Source organism: Peromyscus eremicus, chromosome 23, assembly GCF_949786415.1.
Source record: "Peromyscus eremicus chromosome 23, PerEre_H2_v1, whole genome shotgun sequence".
NCBI lineage: Eukaryota > Metazoa > Chordata > Mammalia > Rodentia > Cricetidae > Peromyscus > Peromyscus eremicus.
The window spans coordinates 40,644,419-40,667,743 of NC_081438.1; the positions used below are offsets into that span (position 1 = coordinate 40,644,419).

Here is a 23,325-nt window from a genome sequence, read left to right on the forward strand (position 1 = left end):
AAATTTCTTTAAACTTTTTAAAAGGGAAATTTTTTTAAATTAATACAAAGAAATGAATGGATTTCCCAGGACTTTCCAAAAATGAAAATTATTTATCAGTTACTTTATGACACTTCCTCTTGTATTTATTATTATTGGTTTTTTGAGACAGGGTCTATTTATTATTATTGGGTTTTTTGAGACAGGATCTCTCTGGCTGCCCTGGAATTCACTCTCCAGACCAGGCTGGCACTGAGAATTCACAAAGTTCTGCCTGTCTTTGTCTCCCAAGTGCGGGGATTAAAGGCGTGCACCACCATGCCCAGCTTTTCCTATTGCATTTTAAAATTTCATATTACCAGTACCTTATTATTAGAAATACAATAGGTTGTTAATTGAAAAATTATATAAATATATATGACTTTATTTATATATGCATATGTAAGTTGAAAAAAAAAGGCAACATTAAGCCATGATATTAAGACAAAAAACTATATGGCAAAACTTCCAAAAAACATAGGCAGTAAGAGATTATCAGGTCAAACAACAACAACAAAAACAACAACAGCAAAAACTGAACTGTGACGAGCAGCTGAGGGACAGCTAAGTACGTGTGCCATGCAAAGTCCTTGTTCAGATTTGGTCTCCTTAGTGCTGGGATTACAGGCATGTGCCACCAAGCCTCACTCTTCCTGTAATTTTCTTTATGTGAGCTTTGGACAAGAAAAGTGATTTAAAAACAGTTCTTGACACTCAGGCCTTTGGACAGTTTATTTACTCTCAGAGTTTCCTACAATATGACTCTGACTCTGTGAGACTCCAAGACAACACACAGGAACAGGCTTTACATTCATAGTATTGTTCTTGCTTTACTAACTCATTTTTCCTAGAAATAAGCCACAAAGACACATCTATTTTTCTAATCTGATGTTTTACACTCAAAGTTTAAGAACAACAACAATAGAGACAGAAGAAAAAAATAAAACAGATCCAAGGTTAAAAATTGGTAAGCGGTGGTGGCGCACGCCTTTAATCCCAGCACTCGGGAGGCAGAGCCAGGCGGATCTCTGTGAGTTCGAGGCCAGCCTGGGCTACCAAGTGAGTCCCAGGAAAGGCGCAAAGCTACACAGAGAAACCCTGTCTCAAAAAACCAAAAAAAAAACAAAAAAAAAATTGGTAAGAAGCCAGTAGCGGCACACGCCTTTAATCCCAGCACTCAGGAGGCAGAGCCAGGAGGATCTCTGTGAGTTCGAGGCCAGCTTGATCTACAGAGTGAGTTCCAGGACAGGCACTAAAGCTACACAGAGAAACCCTGTCTCGAAAAACCAAAAAAAAAAAAAAAAAAAAGGGTAACAAATGGGCTAGGGGAATTTACCAGTGTTAGCCCACTATCGTGGCATGCTTGAAACCCTGGGTTCAATCCCCAGCACAAAAAAATAAAACTTAAAAAAGTCACTAAAATATGACCAAACCCAAAAGGTGCCAAAATCAGTGATTTGATTCTACCCAACTCTTCCAAAATTCAAATTATGCTACATATCAGTTAAAATAAAGTGGGCTGTTAACTTATATTAAGAAATTATTTCCTTGGCCATGCTGGTGTACATCTTTAATCCCAGCACTTTAGAGGCAGAAATAGGGGGATCACTGTGTGTTTGAGGCCAGCCTGGTCTACACAGTGAGTTCTAGGACAGCCAGAGCTACATAGTAAGAACAGAACAAAGCAAGCAAACAAAAAAACAAAAAAAACAAATTATTAAGTCACAACAGTATCTCAAACATAAATGAAGCCATAAGTATAGGACAGTTTAATCAGACATTTATATGCCACCATTCAACTATCTTTACTTTTAAATTTCCACTCTTTCACCTTGAGTGTAACATACCCAGTTTGGTAGCAAACAACGCCAGTCAGATACTATTATCAGCGGATAGCACACAAATCACATAAAGAGTAGTCAAAGGAATGAAAGTTGGGGAAACAAATGATTTGGGCCCCATACACAGAATAATAGCCTGAAGGCTGGGATACGGCTAACAGCAGAATAATGTGTTTCTGTGTGCACATTAGGGCTCCTTCAACAGTACCAGAAAATAAACACTAACAGTTGGAAGCAGAAAGGGGCAAACTTTGATGCAAGATAAAAGGGGAGGTGATATTTATATAATTCTATGAACATACTAAAAAATACTTAATTGTCGGGGTTGGGGATTTAGCTCAGTGGTAGAGCGCTTGCCTAGCAAGCACAAGGCCCTGGGTTCGGTCCTCAGCTCTGGAAAAAAAACAAACAAACACTGAATTGTCTATTTGAAATGGGTCAACTGTAAGCTATGCGAATTATACCTCAATAAAATTGTTACTAAAAGGGAGTGAATCCAAACAGGGAAAGTAAGGAGGGACAAGACAAGCAGGGACGTGACGGGCAGGACACTGGCAAACACAAACGAGGAGCCAGGCTTCCAGTCCTGGTCCAGTCTCTCACAAGACTCTCAGTCTGAAATCTAGAAAGCTCTCAAGAGTACTTGCCTAGCATATATGAAACTCTGGACTTATTTTCCCAATGTGAGTAAAACAAAAACAAAAACAAACAAACAAACGAAAAAAAAACCCAAACAAAGCCAAACCCCCAAACAACCCAGAACAACCCCACAAACCCTTAGTCTTCCTGGGCAGGAAACAACCCATTCACAGAACTAGAGCACGCACGCACGCACGCAGCAGACTCTTTCTTCTTTAAAATGACTGGTTGTAATTTGCAGCAGAAATGTTAAGATGTCTGAAATGACATATTGCCCAGACTCCGATGGGATAATAAAACAAGCTAAATGCATGTTATTACCCTAGAAAAAATAAAAAAAGAATTCCCAAATCCTGGATCCCAAGGCTCTTGGGACAGAATTATGGAAAGAGGGAAAAGTCAGAGCAAGGTGAAAACACCAGGTACAAAGCTGATGACGGGACCTACAACAGGGACAGGATGGTGGAGGGGAGGGAGACGCTATAATGCATACTACCAGTCAATAAACTTAACAAAAGAATTCACATTAAGACAAAGCACCAAGCACGTTTAGTAAAAGATAGTTAATACAATTTTGACAAGGCAAAGCTCTTCAAAAACTTGTTCCTCTTAAAAAATAAATAAATAAATAGTCCCTGCTCCCAAAAAAAAGACGTCAATCAAAGCCAGAAAGAAACCAAACACACAAAGACAAATCAAAGAAACAAGACATGGATTCAATAAAAAAGAGGCTCTTACTTTTCTAATTCTTCAGGATCAAACTTCCACCAAGTTTCCGGTTCATGAAACTCTACTCTGTATCCTTTTCCTATGGCCTACACAGGGGAGGGAGAAGACAAAGCCAGAGAACATGCTTAAGGAGAAGAAGGCATACAGACAGGCGTTTCATCTGACAACAGGAAGGCCGCTCAACCAAGAAAAATGCTTCTTGGCAAAATGTGGCTTAAAAAAATGTTAAGACTAGCCGGGCGGTGGTGGTGCACGCCTTTAATCCCAGCACTTGGGAGGCAGAGCCAGGCGGATCTCTGTGAGTTCGAGGCCAGCCTGGGCTACCAAGTGAGTCCCAGGAAAGGCGCAAAGCTACACAGAGAAACCCTGTCTCGAAAAAAAAAAACCAAAAAAAAAAAAAAAAAAAAAGTTAAGACTATATAATTGGACGAATTCCAATTATTATCTTCAAGTCCAGGAGTAACTAAGAAGAGCACATTCAACCATCATAAACACCATTCCCAATTTTTTTTTTTTTTTTTTTTTTTTTTTTTTTGGTTTTTCGAGACAGGGTTTCTCTGTGTAGCTTTGCGCCTTTCCTGGAACTCACTTGGTAGCCCAGGCTGGCCTCGAACTCACAGAGATCCGCCTGGCTCTGCCTCCCGAGTGCTGGGATTAAAGGCGTGCGCCACCACCGCCCGGCCCATTCCCAATTTTTAAGCTAAAAAAAACCCCACAAAACTATTTAGAAAACAAGGGAAAATGTCTTAATAATAAAGACAAACAGACCAAAATTTCAGAATATGAAAATCTGTTAAGAATAAAAAGACAAGCCAGGCGGCAGTAGCGCATGCCTTTAATCCCAGCACTTGGGAGGCAGAGTCAGGTGGATCTCTGTGAGTTCAAGGCCAGCCTGGTCTACAGAGCGAGATCCAGGACAGGCACCAAAACTACACAGAGAAACCCTGCTGAAAAACGAAAAAAAGAAAAAAAAAATTAAAAAAAAATAAATAAAAAATAAAAAGACAAAAACTTGCATGTCAATTACTTACCATTTCCACATATGGTTTCATTTCCCAGGCTTGTGTATTAGTGTTGTCTATTATAACTGGAGATCTCCCCTGATCAATAGCTTGTTTTGCTGAAATAAAAACATATAAGTAAAATTTGAATATTTGATATTAAGAAATACAATACATCTTTGCATTTAAAATGAAAACTGTAGTAGCTCTTCAGTAAGTGCCATGAAATAGAAGACATAGAGATAAAATACAAGATATGTTCTGGACTGGATGCTGGTTTTAACAAAACAAACAAACCAACCCCAACAAACTACAAAAACACATCTTGGAGTGTTTTGTCCACTTACGGCTAACGAAGTTTTCAGTCTAGACCCAAATTTCATTAACAGGAAATAAAGGTGATAAAGAGCAAAGTACAAGAAGCAAAGATTTACTTACACAGAAGGAAATTTTTACATGAAAAGTCTAACACAACACTGAGGCAATAAGTAAGATCTTTTATAGGTCAAAATAGTTTTTCTGTAATATAAAAATGATGTGAGAGATGGCTCAGATAAGCGCTTGCCATGCAAGCCTGAAACCTGAGCCCATTCCCTGGAAGCTATGTTAAAAAGCAGGGGCAATGGTACACATCTACAATTCCACAACTCTTACAGCAAGATGGAGGCGGAAACAGGAAAACGGGTCTAAAACTTCCAGTCCAGCTAGCCTAGAGTAGAGTGCAGCAACAGATACAAGAGAGATCCTGCCTCAAAACAAGACGGAAGGAGAGATCACTCTTGAAAAGAAGTTGTTCTTTGATCTCCACACACACTGAGCACATGTTCACCTGCTCTCTCTTTCACACACACACACACACACACACACACACACACACACACACAAACACACACAATAAATAAATAAAAATGGAAAAGAAAGTTGGGCATGGTGGCGCATGACTTTAATCGCAGCACTTGGGAGGGAGAAGCAGGTGGATCTCAATGAGTTCAAGGTCAGCCTGGTCTACAGAGAGAGTTCCAGGACAGCCAGGGCTACAGAGAGAGTGGTACGATAAATATACTTAGAATTACTAATGGGGAAATAGCAAGGTTGTTTTTTAGATTTGTTTGGTGAATAAATACTTTGGAGTGATTATTGGTTGGAAAGGTGGTTAGTGAGGTGGAGAAAATTAGGCGTGTGTAGAAGGTAAGTTGAGTAGGGCTGTAACTGCTATTAGTGTGACTAAGGGGAAGTTGTTATTTTTCAGTAGTTCAGTGATAATAATTCACTAGGTGGAAACCCTGTTAGCGGAAGGCGGCTTCCCCCAGAAAGGAGAGCTAGGGAGATGACAGGTAGTATGACTGACAGGTAGTATGACTGGTGTTTTGTTTCCTGTAAGTGACATGGAGTTGACTGACATAAATGAACAGGTGTGGAGCATAATGAAGAATGAAACTGTGAGGAGGATACACAACTTTAGAAGTGTGAGGGAGAGGTTGTAGGGGAGAGTAGAAATTACTTATCCTATACGGGTAATAGATGAATATGCTGTAATTCTTTTGTGTCTGTGTCTAGTTGAGTTCATTTCATGCTCCAGTAAGGACTGAAAGGGTTGCTGATATGATGAGGATATTTGGGTCTATGAGTTCATTAATTTGGAAAAGAATTGAAAGGGGGGGGGCAATTTTTTGTCACGTAAGGAGAATTAGGCCTATGTGGAGTGGGATTCCTTGGGTAATTTCTGGTAGTCACGAGTGGAATGGTAATAATCTCAAAGGAAAAAAAAAAAAGGAAAGAAAACTTTTTAAGTGATGCTTTTGAACATTAGTATAAAAGAAAGGCACTACCCACAAGTAAAATTTCCTATGTCAAGTAGCTCAATACCATAGTTCAGCTGATTTTTGTGGAATTTCCTATGTCAAGTAGCTCAATACCACAGTTCAGCTGATTTTTGTGGATTTCTTAGAATCATGATTCTCAAATGTGTGACTGAAGGAAATGCAACTGTAATTCTAAACTCTCTTTACTGCAATGTCATTCACTGACCCTGAGGGAAGAGTCACTGTCACAGAGAGCAGAGAGCCATTTGTTAATGACAGGAGTGTATGTATACCTCAGGGATAGCAGACAAGAAAATTAACTTCTGAGGCCGGGCGGTGGTGGTGCACGCCTTTAATCCCAGCACTCGGGAGGCAGAGCCAGGCGGTGAGTTCGAGGCCAGCCTGGGCTACCAAGTGAGTTCCAGGAGAGGCGCAAAACTACACAGAGAAACCCTGTCTCGAAAAACCAAAAAAAAAAAAAAAAAAAAAGAAAAGAAAATTAACTTCTGAAAAATGATCAGTTGAATGCAAAGATGGAAATTTTCACGATATACAGGATTCAAACTACTAAATTCAATATAATGTAATGAGGCATGTCCAACCTGCATTTCATAGGCCACATGTGGCAGAGAATTGTCATGATTTGTGGCCCACCACAAAATTGTAAACTCACTTAAAACATCATGAGATTTACTTTCCGCAACTTTTTTTTTTTTTGTAACCAGGCTCAACAGTTCTCAAGAGTGAACTTTGCAGAGCACAGGGTTGGGTTGCAATGTCAAAGGACTGGACACACCTGTTTATGGTAGGAAAGGGGAAATGCCCCCCATGGGCTCACATGTTCAAACAATCAATCCCCTAATGACAGTAACACTGTTTTGGAAGGCTGAGGTACCTGTGAGAGGTGGGGGCATGGCTGGAGGAAAGGGGTCCTCTACTTCCTGACAGCAGATATGACGATGATGATGATGATGATATGACCAGCTGCATCACTCACGTTCCTGTCATGCCTTCCCTGCCAGGTATCCCTTCTTAAACTGTGAGCCCAAACAAACCCTTCTTTTTCTTTTTTTTTTGGTTGAGACAGGGTTTCTCTGTGTAGCTTTGCGCCTCTCCTGGATCTCGCTCTGTAGCCCAGGCTGGCCTCGAACTCACAGAGATTCGCCTGGCTCTGCCTCCCGAGTGCTGGGATTAAAGACGTGCGCCACCACCGCCCAGCTAACAAGCCCTTCTTTAAGTTGCTTCTTGGGTATTGGGTCTCAGCAACAAGAAAGTACCAAGTACAGATATGTTTAGGGCAGGCAGATCCTAGAACCTAGTTAATGCCTTACTCACTGAGCCATCTTGTCAGGCCAAAAGTAGGTTTTAAAAAGTAACTTATAGCACATGTATTTTTTAGATAGTTCTAGATCTATCCCAAATTATAATCATTTAGAGGATTAAAAACAAAAACAAACACAAAAAACCTGGGGCTAGAGAGATAGCTCAGCTGTTAGGAGCACTGATTGCTCTTCAGGGATGCAGGTTCAATTTCCTGCACCCATGTGGTGGCTCACAACTGTCTGCAATTCCAGTCCCAGGGATCTATATCCAAGTAAATCACCCATACGCATAAAAATTTTTAATGAAAATATTTATTTTAGGGGTTGGAGAGATGGCTCAGAGGTTAAGAGCACTAGCTGTTCTTCCAGAGGTCCTGAGTTCAATTCCCAGCAACCACAAAACACATGGTGGCTCACAACCATCCATAATGAGATCTGGTGTCCTCTTCTGGCATGCAGGAAGAACACTGAATAAACAATAAATAAATCTTAAAAAAAATTTTTTTAAAGGTCCAGTTTTTAGGCCTTATTCTAAACCAAATTGAAGCAGAATCTCTAGGGCTGAGCCTCAAGGACAGGCCCTTTTTTAAAGGTGAGGGCATCCCTATATGATTCAAATGGATTATCAGGATTGAGACCACTATTTACAATGGAAAGAAACTGACCCATGTCTTCTAAAACTGAAGTATTTGACAGGGTTCTCATAATATCAATGAGGAAAACTAACACAGGCATTGTTTAAGATTTAAGGACATCAGCATTATACAAGGTGGAAACAGCTTTCAGAATACAAAATAAAGGTATAAGATTTCTACGAATTAGTTATAAGGTGCAAAAACAGGAAGCATATTGAAATGTCCCCCACCTGTATTTTATCAGCTTATATTTTCTACAGGCCATCCCATTTTATCTAAGTTCACTGATTCTTACAAACTTTACCCAAGAGGGCAAATATAATTACTATCATGTCTTACATAACAAATTGGGACTCTGGGTTATTAACAGTCTGTCAAAGTCATTCAGCGGTAAAAGTGTAAGTTAAAATAAGACCCAGGTACGACTCAAGGTCAAATACTCCATCCCAGGAGCCTTGGCCCAAAACAAACCTCTGCTCTGGTTCCAGTCATGGGCATCACCAAGTTGATTAACATTGTACCTGTACCCATCTTGATGATGAAAATAGTCATCAGTGCTGAACACGATGCCATCGCGACTCTGACCAAGCAGAATTCTGTTAACAAAAGAAATCATAAGGTCTATGACAAGCTAGCAATGGACACCTGGCGTTGACTCCTTAAGGCCACTGCAGGCAGTGGAGGAGTAAAGGAGCCAATCCTTTCAGACTGTCCAGATTCTAAACATCACTTCAAACTTCACTCTATCCAACGACAGATATGAAAACTCTAGACCAGCATTTGCATTGTGACTTTAAAACACCATGCATTGCTTCCCAAATAACATCAGCTAACAATTATGCATGTTTTAACTTTGTGTGAATTGGTACTGAATACCTAGAACTGTCTCTCTGGTACAAGTAATCTAAAAACCAAGTAAGATTAAGTAAGAGATCCATCTAGGAGAAACGTATTTGATCCAAAACAGCTTTCACAAACTCATTTCCATTAAGCACAAACATAGAAGATTCACATGTGAGAGTAAGAAATAGCCTAAGACATAAGATTGCAAACAACTTGTGCTCTTCCAAAGTATAACAAACTTTAGAGATTGTTACATGAAATTAATCACTGAATACTAAATAAAAATGTCTTAGATCAGATCAGTAACAAGTAAGCTCTGCTTTGAAAAAAAGAATGATGCCATCTTACAATGATATAAAGTAAGTGGGGATACGTGGACAGAAAGACAACAGAAGCTGAAAATTCAGAATCCTGGACTACCAGTTCTAAAGTTCTTGGCTATTCAACCACAGTATTTTTCATAAACAACAAACAAACAAAAGGAAACCAAATCCACTACACTTACCTTGGCCTGTACAAGTAATTTACTTTACATATCAGGAGGCAGAGCCAGGCGGAGCTCTGTGAGTTCTCGGCCAGCCTGGTCTACAGAGCCAGATCCAGGACAGGCACCAAAACTAACAGAGGAAACCCTGTCTTGAAAAACACCCCAAAATAAACAAACAAACATGCTCAAGCCCTGAGTATACAACTGTGTGATATTTGCATATGAACTACATACATCTTACACATACTTTAAACCATTTTTGGATTACTTATATTACCTAATACAGTGTAAACAGCCATGTCCACCACACTGTTTAGGGAGTGATAAGAAAAGCCGTCTGTAGTAATGAAAGTTCCGACTATCAAGAGAATTCCCATCAGCAGTGAGACTGGGGGTGAGACAAGGATTTGGACCCTAGAGAAAACATCCTGCAGTCTCACTCTTCCCTCTCAATCAACAACCAGGGAACATAGGACCATGTGAAGGAGGTAGAAGGGGTAGTTGGTAGAAGTAACTGAAGAGTAAAACAATCCAGTCCTAGGATGAGTCAAGAGTACCTCCTACCAAAAAGTAGTAGGGAGGACTTCCAACTATTAACATGACAAATGCCTTTGCTCCACCCACAGCTTTTAAGACCTTATAATAAAAATATAATATCATGTATCAAAGTGGCAAACTTTAAATTTAAATTATTAGTGTATTTTGTAGTAAGTTATAGCAGAATTACAGCAAATTACATTAAATAAACTAAATGGAAGTTAAGGTTTGTGTTGTCTATGTATCTCTTTGGAGGAAATAGAGTTGGATTTCAAGTATTTTTTTGTTTTTGTTTTTTTGGTTTGTCAAGACAGGGTTTCTCTGTGTAGCTTTGGAACCTTTCCTGGAATTCATCTGTAGCTCTTGAACTCACAGAGATCCACCTGCCTCTGCCTCTCAAGTGCTGGGATAAAAGGCATGCGCCACCGCCCTGCCAGATTTCAATTTTTTATAGTTTTTTCCGAACTATAGCTGACATATCTATATTTTCTTAAGTAGATAACTTGAGATATAAAAAAATGCTTCAATTATGTGTATTTATCTATGTGCTGTTTCTAGGTCAGAAAATTAGAAAAGGGTCACGAGAGGACAGAGAGCTTACGGGAGGGAGAGAAATGAAGGTAACATACCACACGTGAGATAAAGCAGGAGAATTAGCTGAGGAAGAAAGGAAGCCAGGTGGGGTGGGGGCGGGGAGTGAACAATAATTCATGAAATGCCACAATGTAATTGATTAGTTTGTATGTTATCCTAGAAAGGCTGATTTCAAAAAAACTACAAAAAATTTTTAATCCTTTTTTTGTGAATGGAAAACAATTTTTTGAAATTTTTTTTTTAAATTTGTTGTTTTTTTTTAAAAAGATTTATTTATTTATTATGTATACAGTGTTCTGCCTGCATGTATTCCTGCAGGCCAGAAGAGGGCATCAGATCTCATTATAGATGGTTGTGAGCCACCATGTGGTTACTGGGAATTGAACTCAGGACCTTTGGAAGAGCTGCCCAGTGCTCTGAACCTCTGAGCCATCTCTCCAGCCAGGAAAACAATTTTTAAAGCTAAATGTTGGGGCGATAGAAATGGCTCAGTGGTTAAGATCACTGACTGCTCTTGCAGAAGGCTCAGGTTCAATTCCCAGCACCCAGCTGACAACTATGGAGGGAATCTAATACCTCTTTCTGATCTCCAAGGGCACCAGGCATGCAGACACAGGCAAAACACTTAACACATACACTTTTTTGTTTTGTTTTTGTTTTTTCAAGACAGGGTTTCTCTGTGCAACAGTCCTGGCTGTCCTGGCACTTGCTTTGTAGACCAGGCTGGAACGCAGAGATCTGCCTGCCAAGTGCTGGGATTAAGGCGTGCACTGCCACTGCCCAGCCCCGAAGACCTTCTTAAATACATAAATCATAATGAGTAACAGTTGAGGCTGACTTGAGACATTTTCTTCCCAGACAGCAGGAAGTGTGCACGCATCCTTTTCAAACTCCACGACTATCTCAGGTATGAAGCTTCACTTCAGGAAATTAAAAAAGAGCTTATCAACCTAGGGGAATGGGATACTCTATCAAGCATCTGAACCAAAAGAACAGTATTTTCAAAATTCTTATACTTGAATTATCTCATCAAGTCTTCTAGATGGATTCTCAAAATATTAGTATCTTGGAACTAAGTAAATCAAACAACTAATTAAACACTATCAGTGGCCATTTGAGTCACAGTTTCTCAAAAGAGCTATCTTTTGAGAACTTACCATGACTCACACATCTCTATGATCTCATTCAATTCTCAAAACCCTGACAATCTGGTATTAAACAAGTCCAGGAAAGAAAATAAATACAACAGTTCTGCTAGTGAAGCTGACTATGCAGTAGGAAACAAGGGTCATGAAATCAAATTCTCAGTGCTGGGCAAGGGATACCTCTGCCTCCCAAACCAGTGGCCTATAATGATCCTGTACAGTCTCTTCCCCAAGAGGCTTCTGAATAGATTTGGTTACTAGCTTTTAAGGTGGACCTCTGGGTTCCAGGGCAGCCATGAGATCTACACAGTAAGTTCTAGAGTTCTAGGCCAGACAGGGCTAGTATTCCAAACAACCAAAACAAACAATCTAAGTGAACCTGGCACAGGCTGAGACCCTAGTGCAGAAGCACCGTACTCAAGCACTTTGGAGCATCTACCTTATTTTCTCAGATAAGACATAAAGAACTTAAGACCAGAAACAAGTATCTCCTACTGAGTTCAACTAAGACCACTCTCTTCCAAAGAAAGGTAGGAAAAAAAATCTCTTTCATTACTTCAAACAGTGCTTTTAATTCCTATAGTTACTGTAACAAATGATCTGAAAACAACCAGAACTTATTATCTTGCAGTTCTGAAGGTCTTTCTCTGTGCTCTAGAGAGTGTTGTCTTGTCTTTTCTAGTTTCTAGGTTAGGCACACTCACTATCTTGGTTTATGGGGCTTTTGACCATTAGTACAAAGTGGGCAATGTGGAGTCTTCTCTCCTCTCTGACCCCTGCTTCTTGTGTTTATATCTGTGACTTTCCTTCCTGCTACCTTCTTATTAAGAAGCTTTGTGGGGGCTGGAGAGATGGCTCAGCGGTTAAGAGCACTGACTGCTCTTCCAGAGGTCCTGAGTTCAATTCCCAGCAACCACATTGGTGGATCACAACCATCTATAATGAGATTTGGTGCCCTCTTCTGGCCTGCAGGAATACATGCAGGCAGAACACTGTATACATAATAAATAAATAAATAAATAAATCTAAAAAAGGAGCTTTGTGATTATACTGAGCCCACACAGGATAAAATCACTTCATCTCAAATATTTAACCCCAAGTCCCCCTTTCCTCAGAAAGTAACATGTACAGCACTTACCACACTAAATGGTTTAAAGAAAAATGTTAGCACCAGCCAGGCGGTGGTGATGACCACCTTTAATCCCAGCACTTGGGAGGCAGAGGCAGGAGGATCTAGAGTGAGTTCCAGGGCAGCCAGGGCTACACAAAGAGACTTGTCTGGAAAAAAACATAATCAAAAACCAAAAAAAGGCCAGGCGGTGGTGGCGCACACCTTTAATCCCAGCACTCAGGAGGCAGAGCCAGGCGGATCTCTGTGAGTTCAAGGCCAGCCTGGTCTCCAAAGCGAGTTCCAGGAAAGACGCAAAGCTACACAGAGAAACCCTGTCTCGAAAAACCAAAAAAAAAGTTAACACCAAACGTTTTCTCAAGGTTTTTTTTGTTGTTGTTGTTGTTTTGTTTTAATTTCCTAGATGGTAAATTATTAGGTATTTTTAGCAGCTCTTTACTCTTTAGCAACAGTTATTTCGTGTGTGTGTGTGTGTGTGTGTGTGTGTGTGTGTGTGTGTTGTGAGGGCACACATGGCATGTGGGTTCCAGGGATCAAATTCTGGTCATCAGGCTTGACGGCAGGTGCCATCATCTTGTTAGCCCAAATTACGATATTTCTTCAAGGTATTTTTTAAAGGTTTATTTATTTTATGTGTATGAGGGCTCTAACTGCATGTATACCTTTAAGCCAGAAGACGGCATCAGATCCCACTATAGATGGCTGTTAACCACTATGTGGTTGCTGGGAATTGAACTCAGGACCTCTGGAAGAGCAGCCAGTGCTCTTAACCACTGAGCCATCTCTCCAGCCACATCTATCTATCTATATATATTTACTTTAGTCCTTTATCCATCTAGTAGTTACTTTTTGAATGACAGAAGGCAGAGTTTTACATTTTTCTCATCTACTGTCAATTATATCCTCTTACCATTGCAGCACATTTTCCCAACTGCTCTAAAATACCAGTTCACAGTACAGAACTAAATATGCAGCATTTACATTGCATTGGTATTTTAAGGAATCCAGAGATCATTTAAATACACATGTGGGAATATATGTATAAGAAATATACAAATGTGATACCCTTTTACTCAAGGGACTTAAGTATCAAAAGATATATGTATAAGAAATATACAAATGTGATACCCTTTTACTCAAGGGACTTAAGTATCAAAGGATATATGTATAAGAAATATACAAATGTGATACCCTTTTACTCAAGGGACTTAAGTATCAAAGGAGTTTGATATCTGTACAGGAGCCCACAACCAACTCACTCAAGAACCAAGGGACAACTGCATAGTCTCTTGCCTTAGAATCCTCAGCAAAAGCTAGATATGGCGGTGCAAGCAGGAAATTCACAAGTTTTAGTACACCCTGTACTACGTACTGAGACCTTGAATAAATAAATGAAGCCATCAGTAAATGTCTAGGGCATGTATCATGTTGGAGACTACATCGTTTTAGAAAAAAACAAACAGGCAAGTTCTGAAGTTACCTCTAGAAATCTAAAGTTCTAGTTCTAGAGATGGCATGTTATAAGCTTACTAAACCATTCTATATCCTCATTTGTATAATTATTAATACCTCCTCTCAGGGTAGTAGCTCTGTATATAGACACTGAACAAATTACAGCTGCTGTCGCCAAGCTTGGTTCTCTGCTCACAATACTGAATAAATTTGAAATATAAAGTATATACTATATCCAACATAACTGTTATAATTTACCTTAAAATATTTTAGCACAGATATGAGACCATTTGAATGATTTAAGCTATGGCCCAGGCAGTTGTCTAATCAGAGAAATCATATCCCTTGCTAACTAAGCAAAGATGAGTCTCCGAATGTGGACTACAAACTGTTACAAATGTCTCAACCTCCCTTTATCTTTGATAATCCCTCTTTTGGCCTGCAGTTGTATATGCAGGCAGAACACTGTATACATATAAATAAATAAATCTTTAAAAAAAAAAAAAAAAAAAGCTAGCAGCAAGCCAAGTGTAGTAGTGATTCATGTGTGTAATCCAGCACCCAGATGATCCTAAGTTTGAGGCCAGCCTCTGCTACATGGCAAATTTCAGCAAGCCTTCGTTTTCTAGAAAGACCCTATCTCAAAAAAAAAAAAAAAAAAAAAAAAAAAAAAAAAAAACACAAAAACACCAAACAAACAAACAAACAAACCAACCAAAAAACCCTAGGGGGTAGGGGATGAAGTTCAGTGGGAGAATGCTTGCATAGGATGCACAAGGCTCAGGTTCTATCCCCAGCACACACACACCCCCCAAAAAAATCAAATAATAATAATAAATAATAAAAATTAACAAATGGTGGTGTGGTGGTGGTGGTGGTGGTGGTGGTGGTGGTGCATGCCTTTAATCCCAGCACTTGGGAGGCAGAGCCAAGCGGATCTCTGTGAGTTCGAGTCTGGTCTACAGAGAGAGATCCAGGACAGTCACCATAACTACACAGAGAAACTATGTCTAGAAAACCAAAACAAACAAACAAACAAAAAACCAAAACCAAAACAACCCAAATGGTTGGTAGAGTTTCCCAGAAACAACTAACTCTTGCCTTCATATAACTAAAATGGCTTAGGTCAACTGTTAATGAACAAAAAGATAATGCTGACTTGTACAGCTTATACTGAACACAAAGCAGTAACGGTAAAAGCTATATAAATTCAGAAACTACTAAGGATGCACAAGAGAAAGAAAAGCCTCAAAAGTAATGGCATATGCCTACAATACCAACACTTGGGGAGCCGAGGCACCAGAGAGCATGAGTCACAGAACAGCCAGAGCTCCTCAGTGGGTTCCGGGACATGCTGGACCATACAGTAAGTTCCAGACTAGCTCAGGCTACTATAGTAAGTCAATATCTCAAAACAAACAGGAGGCATCTAAAGCAACCTTTAAAGAAGCCACTGCACAGCAACAGGAGCAAACTAACAATGCAAACAGGTAGTGTGGAGGTGGTGAAATAAGGACTAAACTAGGAGTGGGGCTCATTAGCAAAGGGAAGCTGGCTTACTTCTCCAGATCAGCAGGGTTCTGATCCAACAATTCTGTATTCTTTCCTTTCGTCAAACCTTGTGAAAGCTAACACCTCTATGAAGCTGTGTATGGTTTTATATTCGATGCCAAATAACTCAGGGGTTAGAGACTTAAAAGTAAAGGAGTCAAGCCAGGCTGGTGGTGGACCTTTAGTCCTAGCACTTGGGAGGCAGTGAGTTCAATACCAGCCTAGCCTATAGTGAGTTCTAGGACAGCTAGGGCTACATAGAGACCCTGTCCCAAAAAACCAAAATCATACCAACCAACCAAACAAACAAAACAAAAACCACAACAAAAAGAGGAGGCTGTCTTCATTAAACAATGTCCATCAATCTAAAGAGGTACTCCTGTGTGTTTTGTGTGTGTTTTCCTAGCTCTTTAACCAAGCTCCCTGAAGTGAGGAATCACACATAAAGTACGTATGTAGTAGGTACTAGAAATGACGGCAGGGACACCGAGGCATACACACGTAAATACAGCAGACAGACAGATAAATAAAAATTTAAAGCCTTTAAAAATGAAAACATGGGGGAAAGCACATTACCATTTTGATCTCTTATTTTCCATTCTGAGGGAGGAAGGGGTTTGGTTTTTAGTAGTAGTAGTTTCTGTTAACCTCAACTATTTCCTCTAGGCTTTGAGCCTATAAAATGAAAACAACCCAGCTCCCCAAACTTTCCTATGTCAAAGTACTCTCTAAACTGAAAACTGACACAAATGGCCCTTGCTACTAAGCATCCGCTTAAGAGACTGGTTCTCTATGTTGCCCAGGCTAGCCTACAACTTGGTCCCTAGCCCAGATTGGCCTTGAATCTGAGATCTTGCTGCAGCCTTCCAGTCTTAAATGTTCCACCTTCTTCTCCTCAAGCAAATACCCACAGACATAATCACCTCTACCTAATCTCTCAGGTCTTCTTGAAATTCTATTGAGTTCCATTCCAATATTCTCCAACCTGTTGTCCTAATTTTCTTTTATTTTTTAATATTCAGTTCTAACTAGTAGACCTACTTCAACAAATTTCCAAGTCTCAACTATCTGTTTTCTCTGATATAGCCTAAATCCAGAACACTGTAAGACAACTTCACTCTTCTGAGTCTCAACTTCATATTCTCTACAAAACCTTCACAAAAACATGAATCAAATAAAACAGCTTAACTTGCTTGAAAATCTATACTATAAACTGAATTTCTGTTGTTGTCTAAAGAAATTTTATTTATTTAGGTCATATTACAAATAAATATAAGTATCTGTAAATTCTTCAGATACTAGTCTTCACACAAAGATACTATTTTTTTTAACCTTTCCTATATAAACTACAAGAAATTTATAGTTTGAGTATTTTCCACACTTGAGCAAATTGTGACAATGCTGTCTTTAAATTGTAAAGAAAATTAGAAATCTGAAATATTTTGTAACAAAAAAACACCACCAGTTCTAACACCACTAATCAGAGTGCTCAATTCAACATAGTAAAAATTTAAAACTAGGGCTAGAAAGATGGCTCAGAGGTTAAGAGCACTGACTGCTCTTCCAGAGGTCCTGAGTTCAATTCCCAGCAACCACATGGTGGCTCACAACTACCTGTAATGAGATCTGGCAACCTCTTCTGTATACATAATAAATAAATAAATCTTTAAAAAAAATTTTTTTAAACTAAATAGCAATTCAGTCCCACAGGGCTGGAAAGACAGCTCAGTGGCCAGGAGCACTGCACTGGCTGCTCTTGCAGAGGACCTGGATTCAATTCCCAGCACTCACATGGTGGCTCACAACTGTAACTCCAGTTCCAGGGGAACTTTTCTGGCCTCCTGGAAGCAGTGCACAGATACACATGTAAACAAAACTCCCATACACATAAAATATATATATATTTTTAAATCACTATCCTGGGCTGGAGGGATGGCTCAGCGGTTAAGAGCACTGGCTGCTCTTCCAAAGGACCTGGGTTCAATTCCCAGCACCCACATGGCAGCTCAAAGCTATCTGTAATCCAGCTCCAAGTGCTCTGACACCCTTACCAAACAAAACACCAACGCACGCAAAATAAAAATAAACCTTAAAAGAAAAAAATCGCTATCCTAATTAGGTACGAACATGGCATAATGCTCAATAAATTCTACGAAAATAAATATTCCTCATTCCATTAACAAGCAGCAGAACTTGCCCAACAGCAGAGTGAAAAAGTACCAAAGCCCAGATTTCTTAGTGCCGAGTCCAGCTTTTCTTGAATAGCTGACTTTTACTGGCTACCCAATTCTTAAGTAGCATTGCTTGTTGCCGTTTTACTTAAAGTTTACTTTTAAAGCTCGTATAAGAAACTAAATATATATACAGCAATTCTCCCTTTTCCACTGGAATACATCTTTTAAAGTATTTCTAGTCAGATGTCACTCCCAAACACAGTGGATAAATTTTCTACTAGAAACATGAGAGCGTTTAGCACTGATCACTCATTTAAGTAAGGAATCATCAAGTATTCTCTTGGTATCCTTTACTTACCGAGACAATGTTGTTTTTCCAGACCCAGGGAGACCTCGCAGAAGAATAAGTAATTTCTGCAGTTTGTTTAGCTTCTCCTCTGGAAACCACTGGCTCACCAACCTGTCCGCTCCATTGTGCTCTCCCAGAAGAGGCTCTCTCCAGCACTCTCTGATTTCACAGAAACCATCCCTCACACTTTCCTCCTGCACACTGTAGCCATTTCTGAAGGGCTGAACAGTACTGCTAGTCATACCGTAATGAGCATACTCATCGTTCTGATCAAAAGTTAAACAGTTCCAGCTATCCTGATAACTATCTATGTAACACTCGTTCTGCATCTGAGAGTCATCTTGCCCATGGAAAATATTTGGTGGTGGATTTAGTGAGGCATTGAATCTTGGAATATTAAAATGATAATTAAAACTGGGAAGAGGAGGACCATGGGGTATGACAAAAGGATGTACTGACTGCCATTCAGGCCCGAAGGAAGAGAATGAAGTATCACAAAACGGAGGCATCACTTGTTCATCACAGGGATGTCTGCCGGGTTCATTCGCCAAGTACTGCTGGTAACCACAATGTGACTGAAGAGCATCACTGAGGTCTTTACTCTCTTCCTCGGACTTTAAGGTACCATAGGCTTGGTCATAAGGAACAGTTTGTTCTGGGGAAGGCTCTGGTACCTTACAACTGCCTTGTGAAGCATCATTTTCATTTTCCAGCTCTTCAATTTCTTTGTAAAACTGGGATAATTCCGTGTCAATCTCCAATTTTTTGGAGATAAATTTCTGTTTTTCTTCTCGTCTTCTTTTGTCATCTAAACTATTGAAACTGTCCGTCTCATGCTTCCTTTCTCGGCATTTCTTTTTTTCAGGGGGTTTGTAAATGGGGCCTATGAATGCTTTACTTGTGCTATAGATTTCGTCATCCTTGGATAGCGATGAAGGCTTTCCATCCTGCAAAGCTTTCGAACCACTGGATTCAACACCACCTAGTTTATCACCAGGCATCTCCTTGTACAAAGGCTTCAACACATCTGTAGTTCTGGTTTTGTCTTCCTCAGGACAAATACGTCTTCTAAAGTTAATGGTGGCCACGGGGATCCTATTATTTCTGGTTTTCTCTTGGAGTCTGTGACTTTCAGGACCACCTCGATGGGACAAAACACAATCATCTGCAGCTGATTTCAATTTTTTAGAGCATGGTTCCCTTGTTAGTTCTTTTCCAGGTCCCAAAAACTTAGCTTCAATTTCACTAGAGGGCATCTGAGGAGTAAAGCACACAATTATCAGGTCATATTTTTAAAAATTTAAACAAAAGCTTTTTCATAAGGAAGAAATGTGAGAAAAAGATTTTGTGACATAAGCATTTAATAACCAAAGCCAAAGTGTAATTTTATAACCACTTATTTTTTTTTTTTTTTTTTTTTTCGAGACAGGGTTTCTCTGTGTAGCTTTGCGCCTCTCCTGGAACTCACTTGGTAGCCCAGGCTGGCCTCGAACTCACAGAGATCCGCCTGGCTCTGCCTCCCGAGTGCTGGGATTAAAGGCGTGCGCCACCACCGCCCGGCTATAACCACTTATTTTAAGTCATAACAATTTACAGGAGGAGTCTCACTGAAGTTAGTATCATTTAAAAATATATGTGCACCTCATTTTTTGGAGGTGCAGAAGATGAACTTATGACATCATGCATGCTAAATGAACACCTTTTTCCTGCTGAGACAGTGTCTCACTAAGTTGACAAGTGTGGCCTTGAATTCTCTGTGTAGAGTTCAGTGAGGCCCTACCTGTCCATCCTCCTGAGTAGTTGAGATTACAGGTCCGTGCTAACAGTCCTGTCTTTAAACAATCCATTCCAGAGTTTAAGGACCTACGTTTGGAAACCTGAGTCCGTATCTCGTGTATCTACATATCTGCATGTGTGTGTACAGATACATCACTGGCATTTGTTTCTGAACTGGCTAAGGTACACTGTATCATGAATCCCTTCCTGTTTAAAATCACTGTCTTTTGGAATACGGGCTTCAGTTTCCATACTTCTATCACCTGTCTTTAGCATCGATACGAGATGAACTAAATTACAGTCTTTGTGAACCTTTTTCCTCCAAGTAGTATAAAGCAGTTCCAAATTGAGTGCAATAATTTAAAAGAAAAAAAATAAGAGTTTGAGGATACAAATTATGCTTAGGAAAAATAATCAGAAAACTCGTCAAAATCAAAGCATTCATCTTTTCTAGCAGTTTCTCTAACTTAAAAATAAACTTTGCAGGCAGGCTGGTTTATAACTGCAATGCTAGCATTTGGCAGATGGAGGAGGAAGATCACGAGTTCAAGACCAGCCTGGACTACATAGTTAAGTTCAAGGTCAGTCTGCAGTACACAAGACCCGTCAATAAATTAATTAAAGCTACACTTCTCTTGACAGGCAGTGGCTCAAACCTGTAATCCTATCAATAGGCGATTTCAGGCCAGTATGGGCTGACTACACAGTTGGGTTCCAGAGCGTCCTGACTTACAGAGTGAGATTATGTCTACAGAACAAAACAAAACACACCTTCGCGTCTCTTTAAATTTCTTCGAACCCTTAAGAAACCAAAAATCCCGTACTTCATTCGGCCCGCTCTTGGACTCAAAACCCAAACCCCACAAACCAGGGAAGAAAGCAGACAGGCCATTAGCAGAGTCCAACAGTGGAGGAAGCCATTCTCCCGGAAACAGCCCCCACCTCAGGCACATGTTCCCGTCTCCCCATTCAGACATCGAGATCGCCGAGAAGAGTGAAGGGTGCACTGACGCGGCCAGCCTCCTAGCTGCGCCTCAAGGCCTCCTGACCGCCAGGCAAGCCGCCCGGCCTGCGGCCCCCCGGCTTCTCCGTCCTTAAGGAAAACGACAAGGCCCCGTCTAGAACCTGCGGGGGCTCCCGAGGCTGAAAGGTTCTCTTCGGGCGTCCACGCTCACAGTTAAACGAAGGAGTCGGGCCAAGCCGCGAGTGAACACTTGAGCCGTTCGCCTCAGACGACACCGGAAGCACCTCCCCCAACTACACCGGGGCGTCTGCTCACCGCAGCTCTGCGTGCACGCCCACCCACCCCCTAAAACAAAACAAAACAAAACAAAACTCCCGCAAAGACACGAACCTCCGAGGGAGCGAAAGACCGTCCGAGAGGCAGCTACAAAGCCGACCGGGAGAGATGCGGGGCTGGAGTAGCTCCATACGCAAGATGGCCGCCGCCGCTCGGATTTCCCATGCAGAGCCGCGGGCTTGCGCCGGGCATTGTGGGAATTGAAGTCCAGCGGTCCCTGCCATGCCAGTTTACCTCGTGGCACCAAGACTCGGTCTTCCAGAGCCCCTTGCGTGACGTATGCGCTGATTTGGCAACCAACGTAGGTGCAGGCTTGTTCCCCGCCCGGGAATGGGGAAGTTATTTAAAGAAACACTAACTTTGACCGAAAAAAGCGACCGTCACTGGCGTTCTCCTCCGAAGGAATAGTGTTTGGCGCCTCCAGGTGGATGCTTAAGCCCCTCGCAGAGAGTGAACGGTTTTCTGGTTCTTTTTAGGACACAGAAGAAATCAACCTACATTTCAAAGGAAAAAACATTTTGTATAGCAGAGTTGGGTGGCTGTGGTTTCTAAGAAACGCTACCAAGTATAATTTTGAGTTCCTGAACTTCTGTGGAAGGATAGAGAACCTGCACCGCAGAACCCTGTAACAGAGAGGTGTCGCTTAGGGGGAAAATTATAACGGATCTTACTGCCAGGTAAGAAAAACACTGTTATATAAATATGTGTTGAATTAAAAATAAATATCAACCAAACAATGACTAGCTTCACTTATCGGCCTTTTTTTTTTTTTTTTCTCTTTCCCACTACCATTAGCCTGCCCCTTTCCACCGCCCCCCCCCCCCCATGTTTCATTTAAGTCTCTACAAGGAAATCAGCAGTCTCTTCATATTTGAATAATTCTTGACTACAGCACAATAATGTCTTAATTTATAAGTATAATAGTTAAAAAACACAAGGTAGGATATTTACATCAGAATACTTAACACCATTGTGACCCAGAGGGCTCACAATCTATCTTTCCCCTTGCTGAGTCTTCCTGAAATTTTCACTGCAACCTTTGTTTCCTCGTGTTTAACTTCGGGTTATGCATCTTTTTTTTCTTTAATAAGCACATATTTTATTTTACACGTGTGACTGTTTTACCTGCATGTATATATGTACACAATGTGCGTGTCTGGTGCCCAGGGAAGCAAGAAGAGGCAGAATTTCATAGAGCCCAGGCTAACTTCAAACTTCCTGTGAGCAAGGAGACTCATGGAATTCCCGATTCTCTTGCTGGGATTACTGGCCTGCGTCACCATGCCCACCCTAAGAAATATGATCTTTTTTTTTTTTTCCCGACATTCACGGTGATATATCATTTTAATACTTTACATTTTGATAGTGTATTATTTGTTTGGATTTAGAGATGAGATGAAAGGCTAATTAGTAGAAATTCTCTCTCTCTCTCTCTCTCTCTCTCTCTCTCTCTCTCTTTCTTTCCCTCTCTCTCTCCCTCCTGAGTTGCTAGGGGTCGAACCCAGCACCTTGTACATGATGGGCTGGCAGTTTTCTACTGCCATACCTCCAGGCCAGTATTCTGTCACATATGTGGGTCCTGGGGATTGAACCCAGGTTGTCCGACTTACTCACTGTTCCACCATGTGTTCTAGGCTGGCCGGCCTGTAAGCTTCTGGCTCATTCTCCTGTCTGAGTGGCCCATCTTGCTGTAGGACTGCCAGGATTACAGATGTTGCCACCTCATCCAGATTCCTATCCCGGCTTCTGGCGCTTGAACTCAGGTCCTCAGTCAGGCCCCACACTTCTTTCCTGAGCTACCTAGACTCACTCAGGTGGGCTCTACAATAAAGTTCATCACCCTTAGTATTGTCAACTGGTGACTAAGTTTTGAATATGAAGGGAGGGACACGCATCTAGACAACGTCTCTGCCCGGAGACGAGAGGATCCAAAGAGTCCCCCAAGCAGAGTGAGGTGTCAAGAGGCAAGTGTCATAAAGAGCCCCAGAAGGGGACTTGAGT

At 40.8% G+C, this 23,325-nt stretch overlaps 1 protein-coding gene across 1 annotated transcript; it reads right to left on the reverse strand.

Annotated features, from left to right (window-relative positions):
• Positions 1-3,232: 3,232 nt before the first annotated feature.
• On the reverse strand, positions 3,233-21,140 carry LOC131897951 (NEDD4-binding protein 2-like 2). The gene is made up of 5 exons (XM_059248979.1): positions 20,796-21,140; positions 18,258-19,504; positions 8,459-8,583; positions 4,259-4,347; positions 3,233-3,313 (listed from the first exon to the last, which is right to left on the reverse strand). Exons 2-5 carry the CDS (start codon positions 19,502-19,504, stop codon positions 3,233-3,235), a joined length of 1,542 nt encoding a protein of 513 aa, XP_059104962.1. The 5' UTR covers positions 20,796-21,140.
• Positions 21,141-23,325: the final 2,185 nt, after the last annotated feature.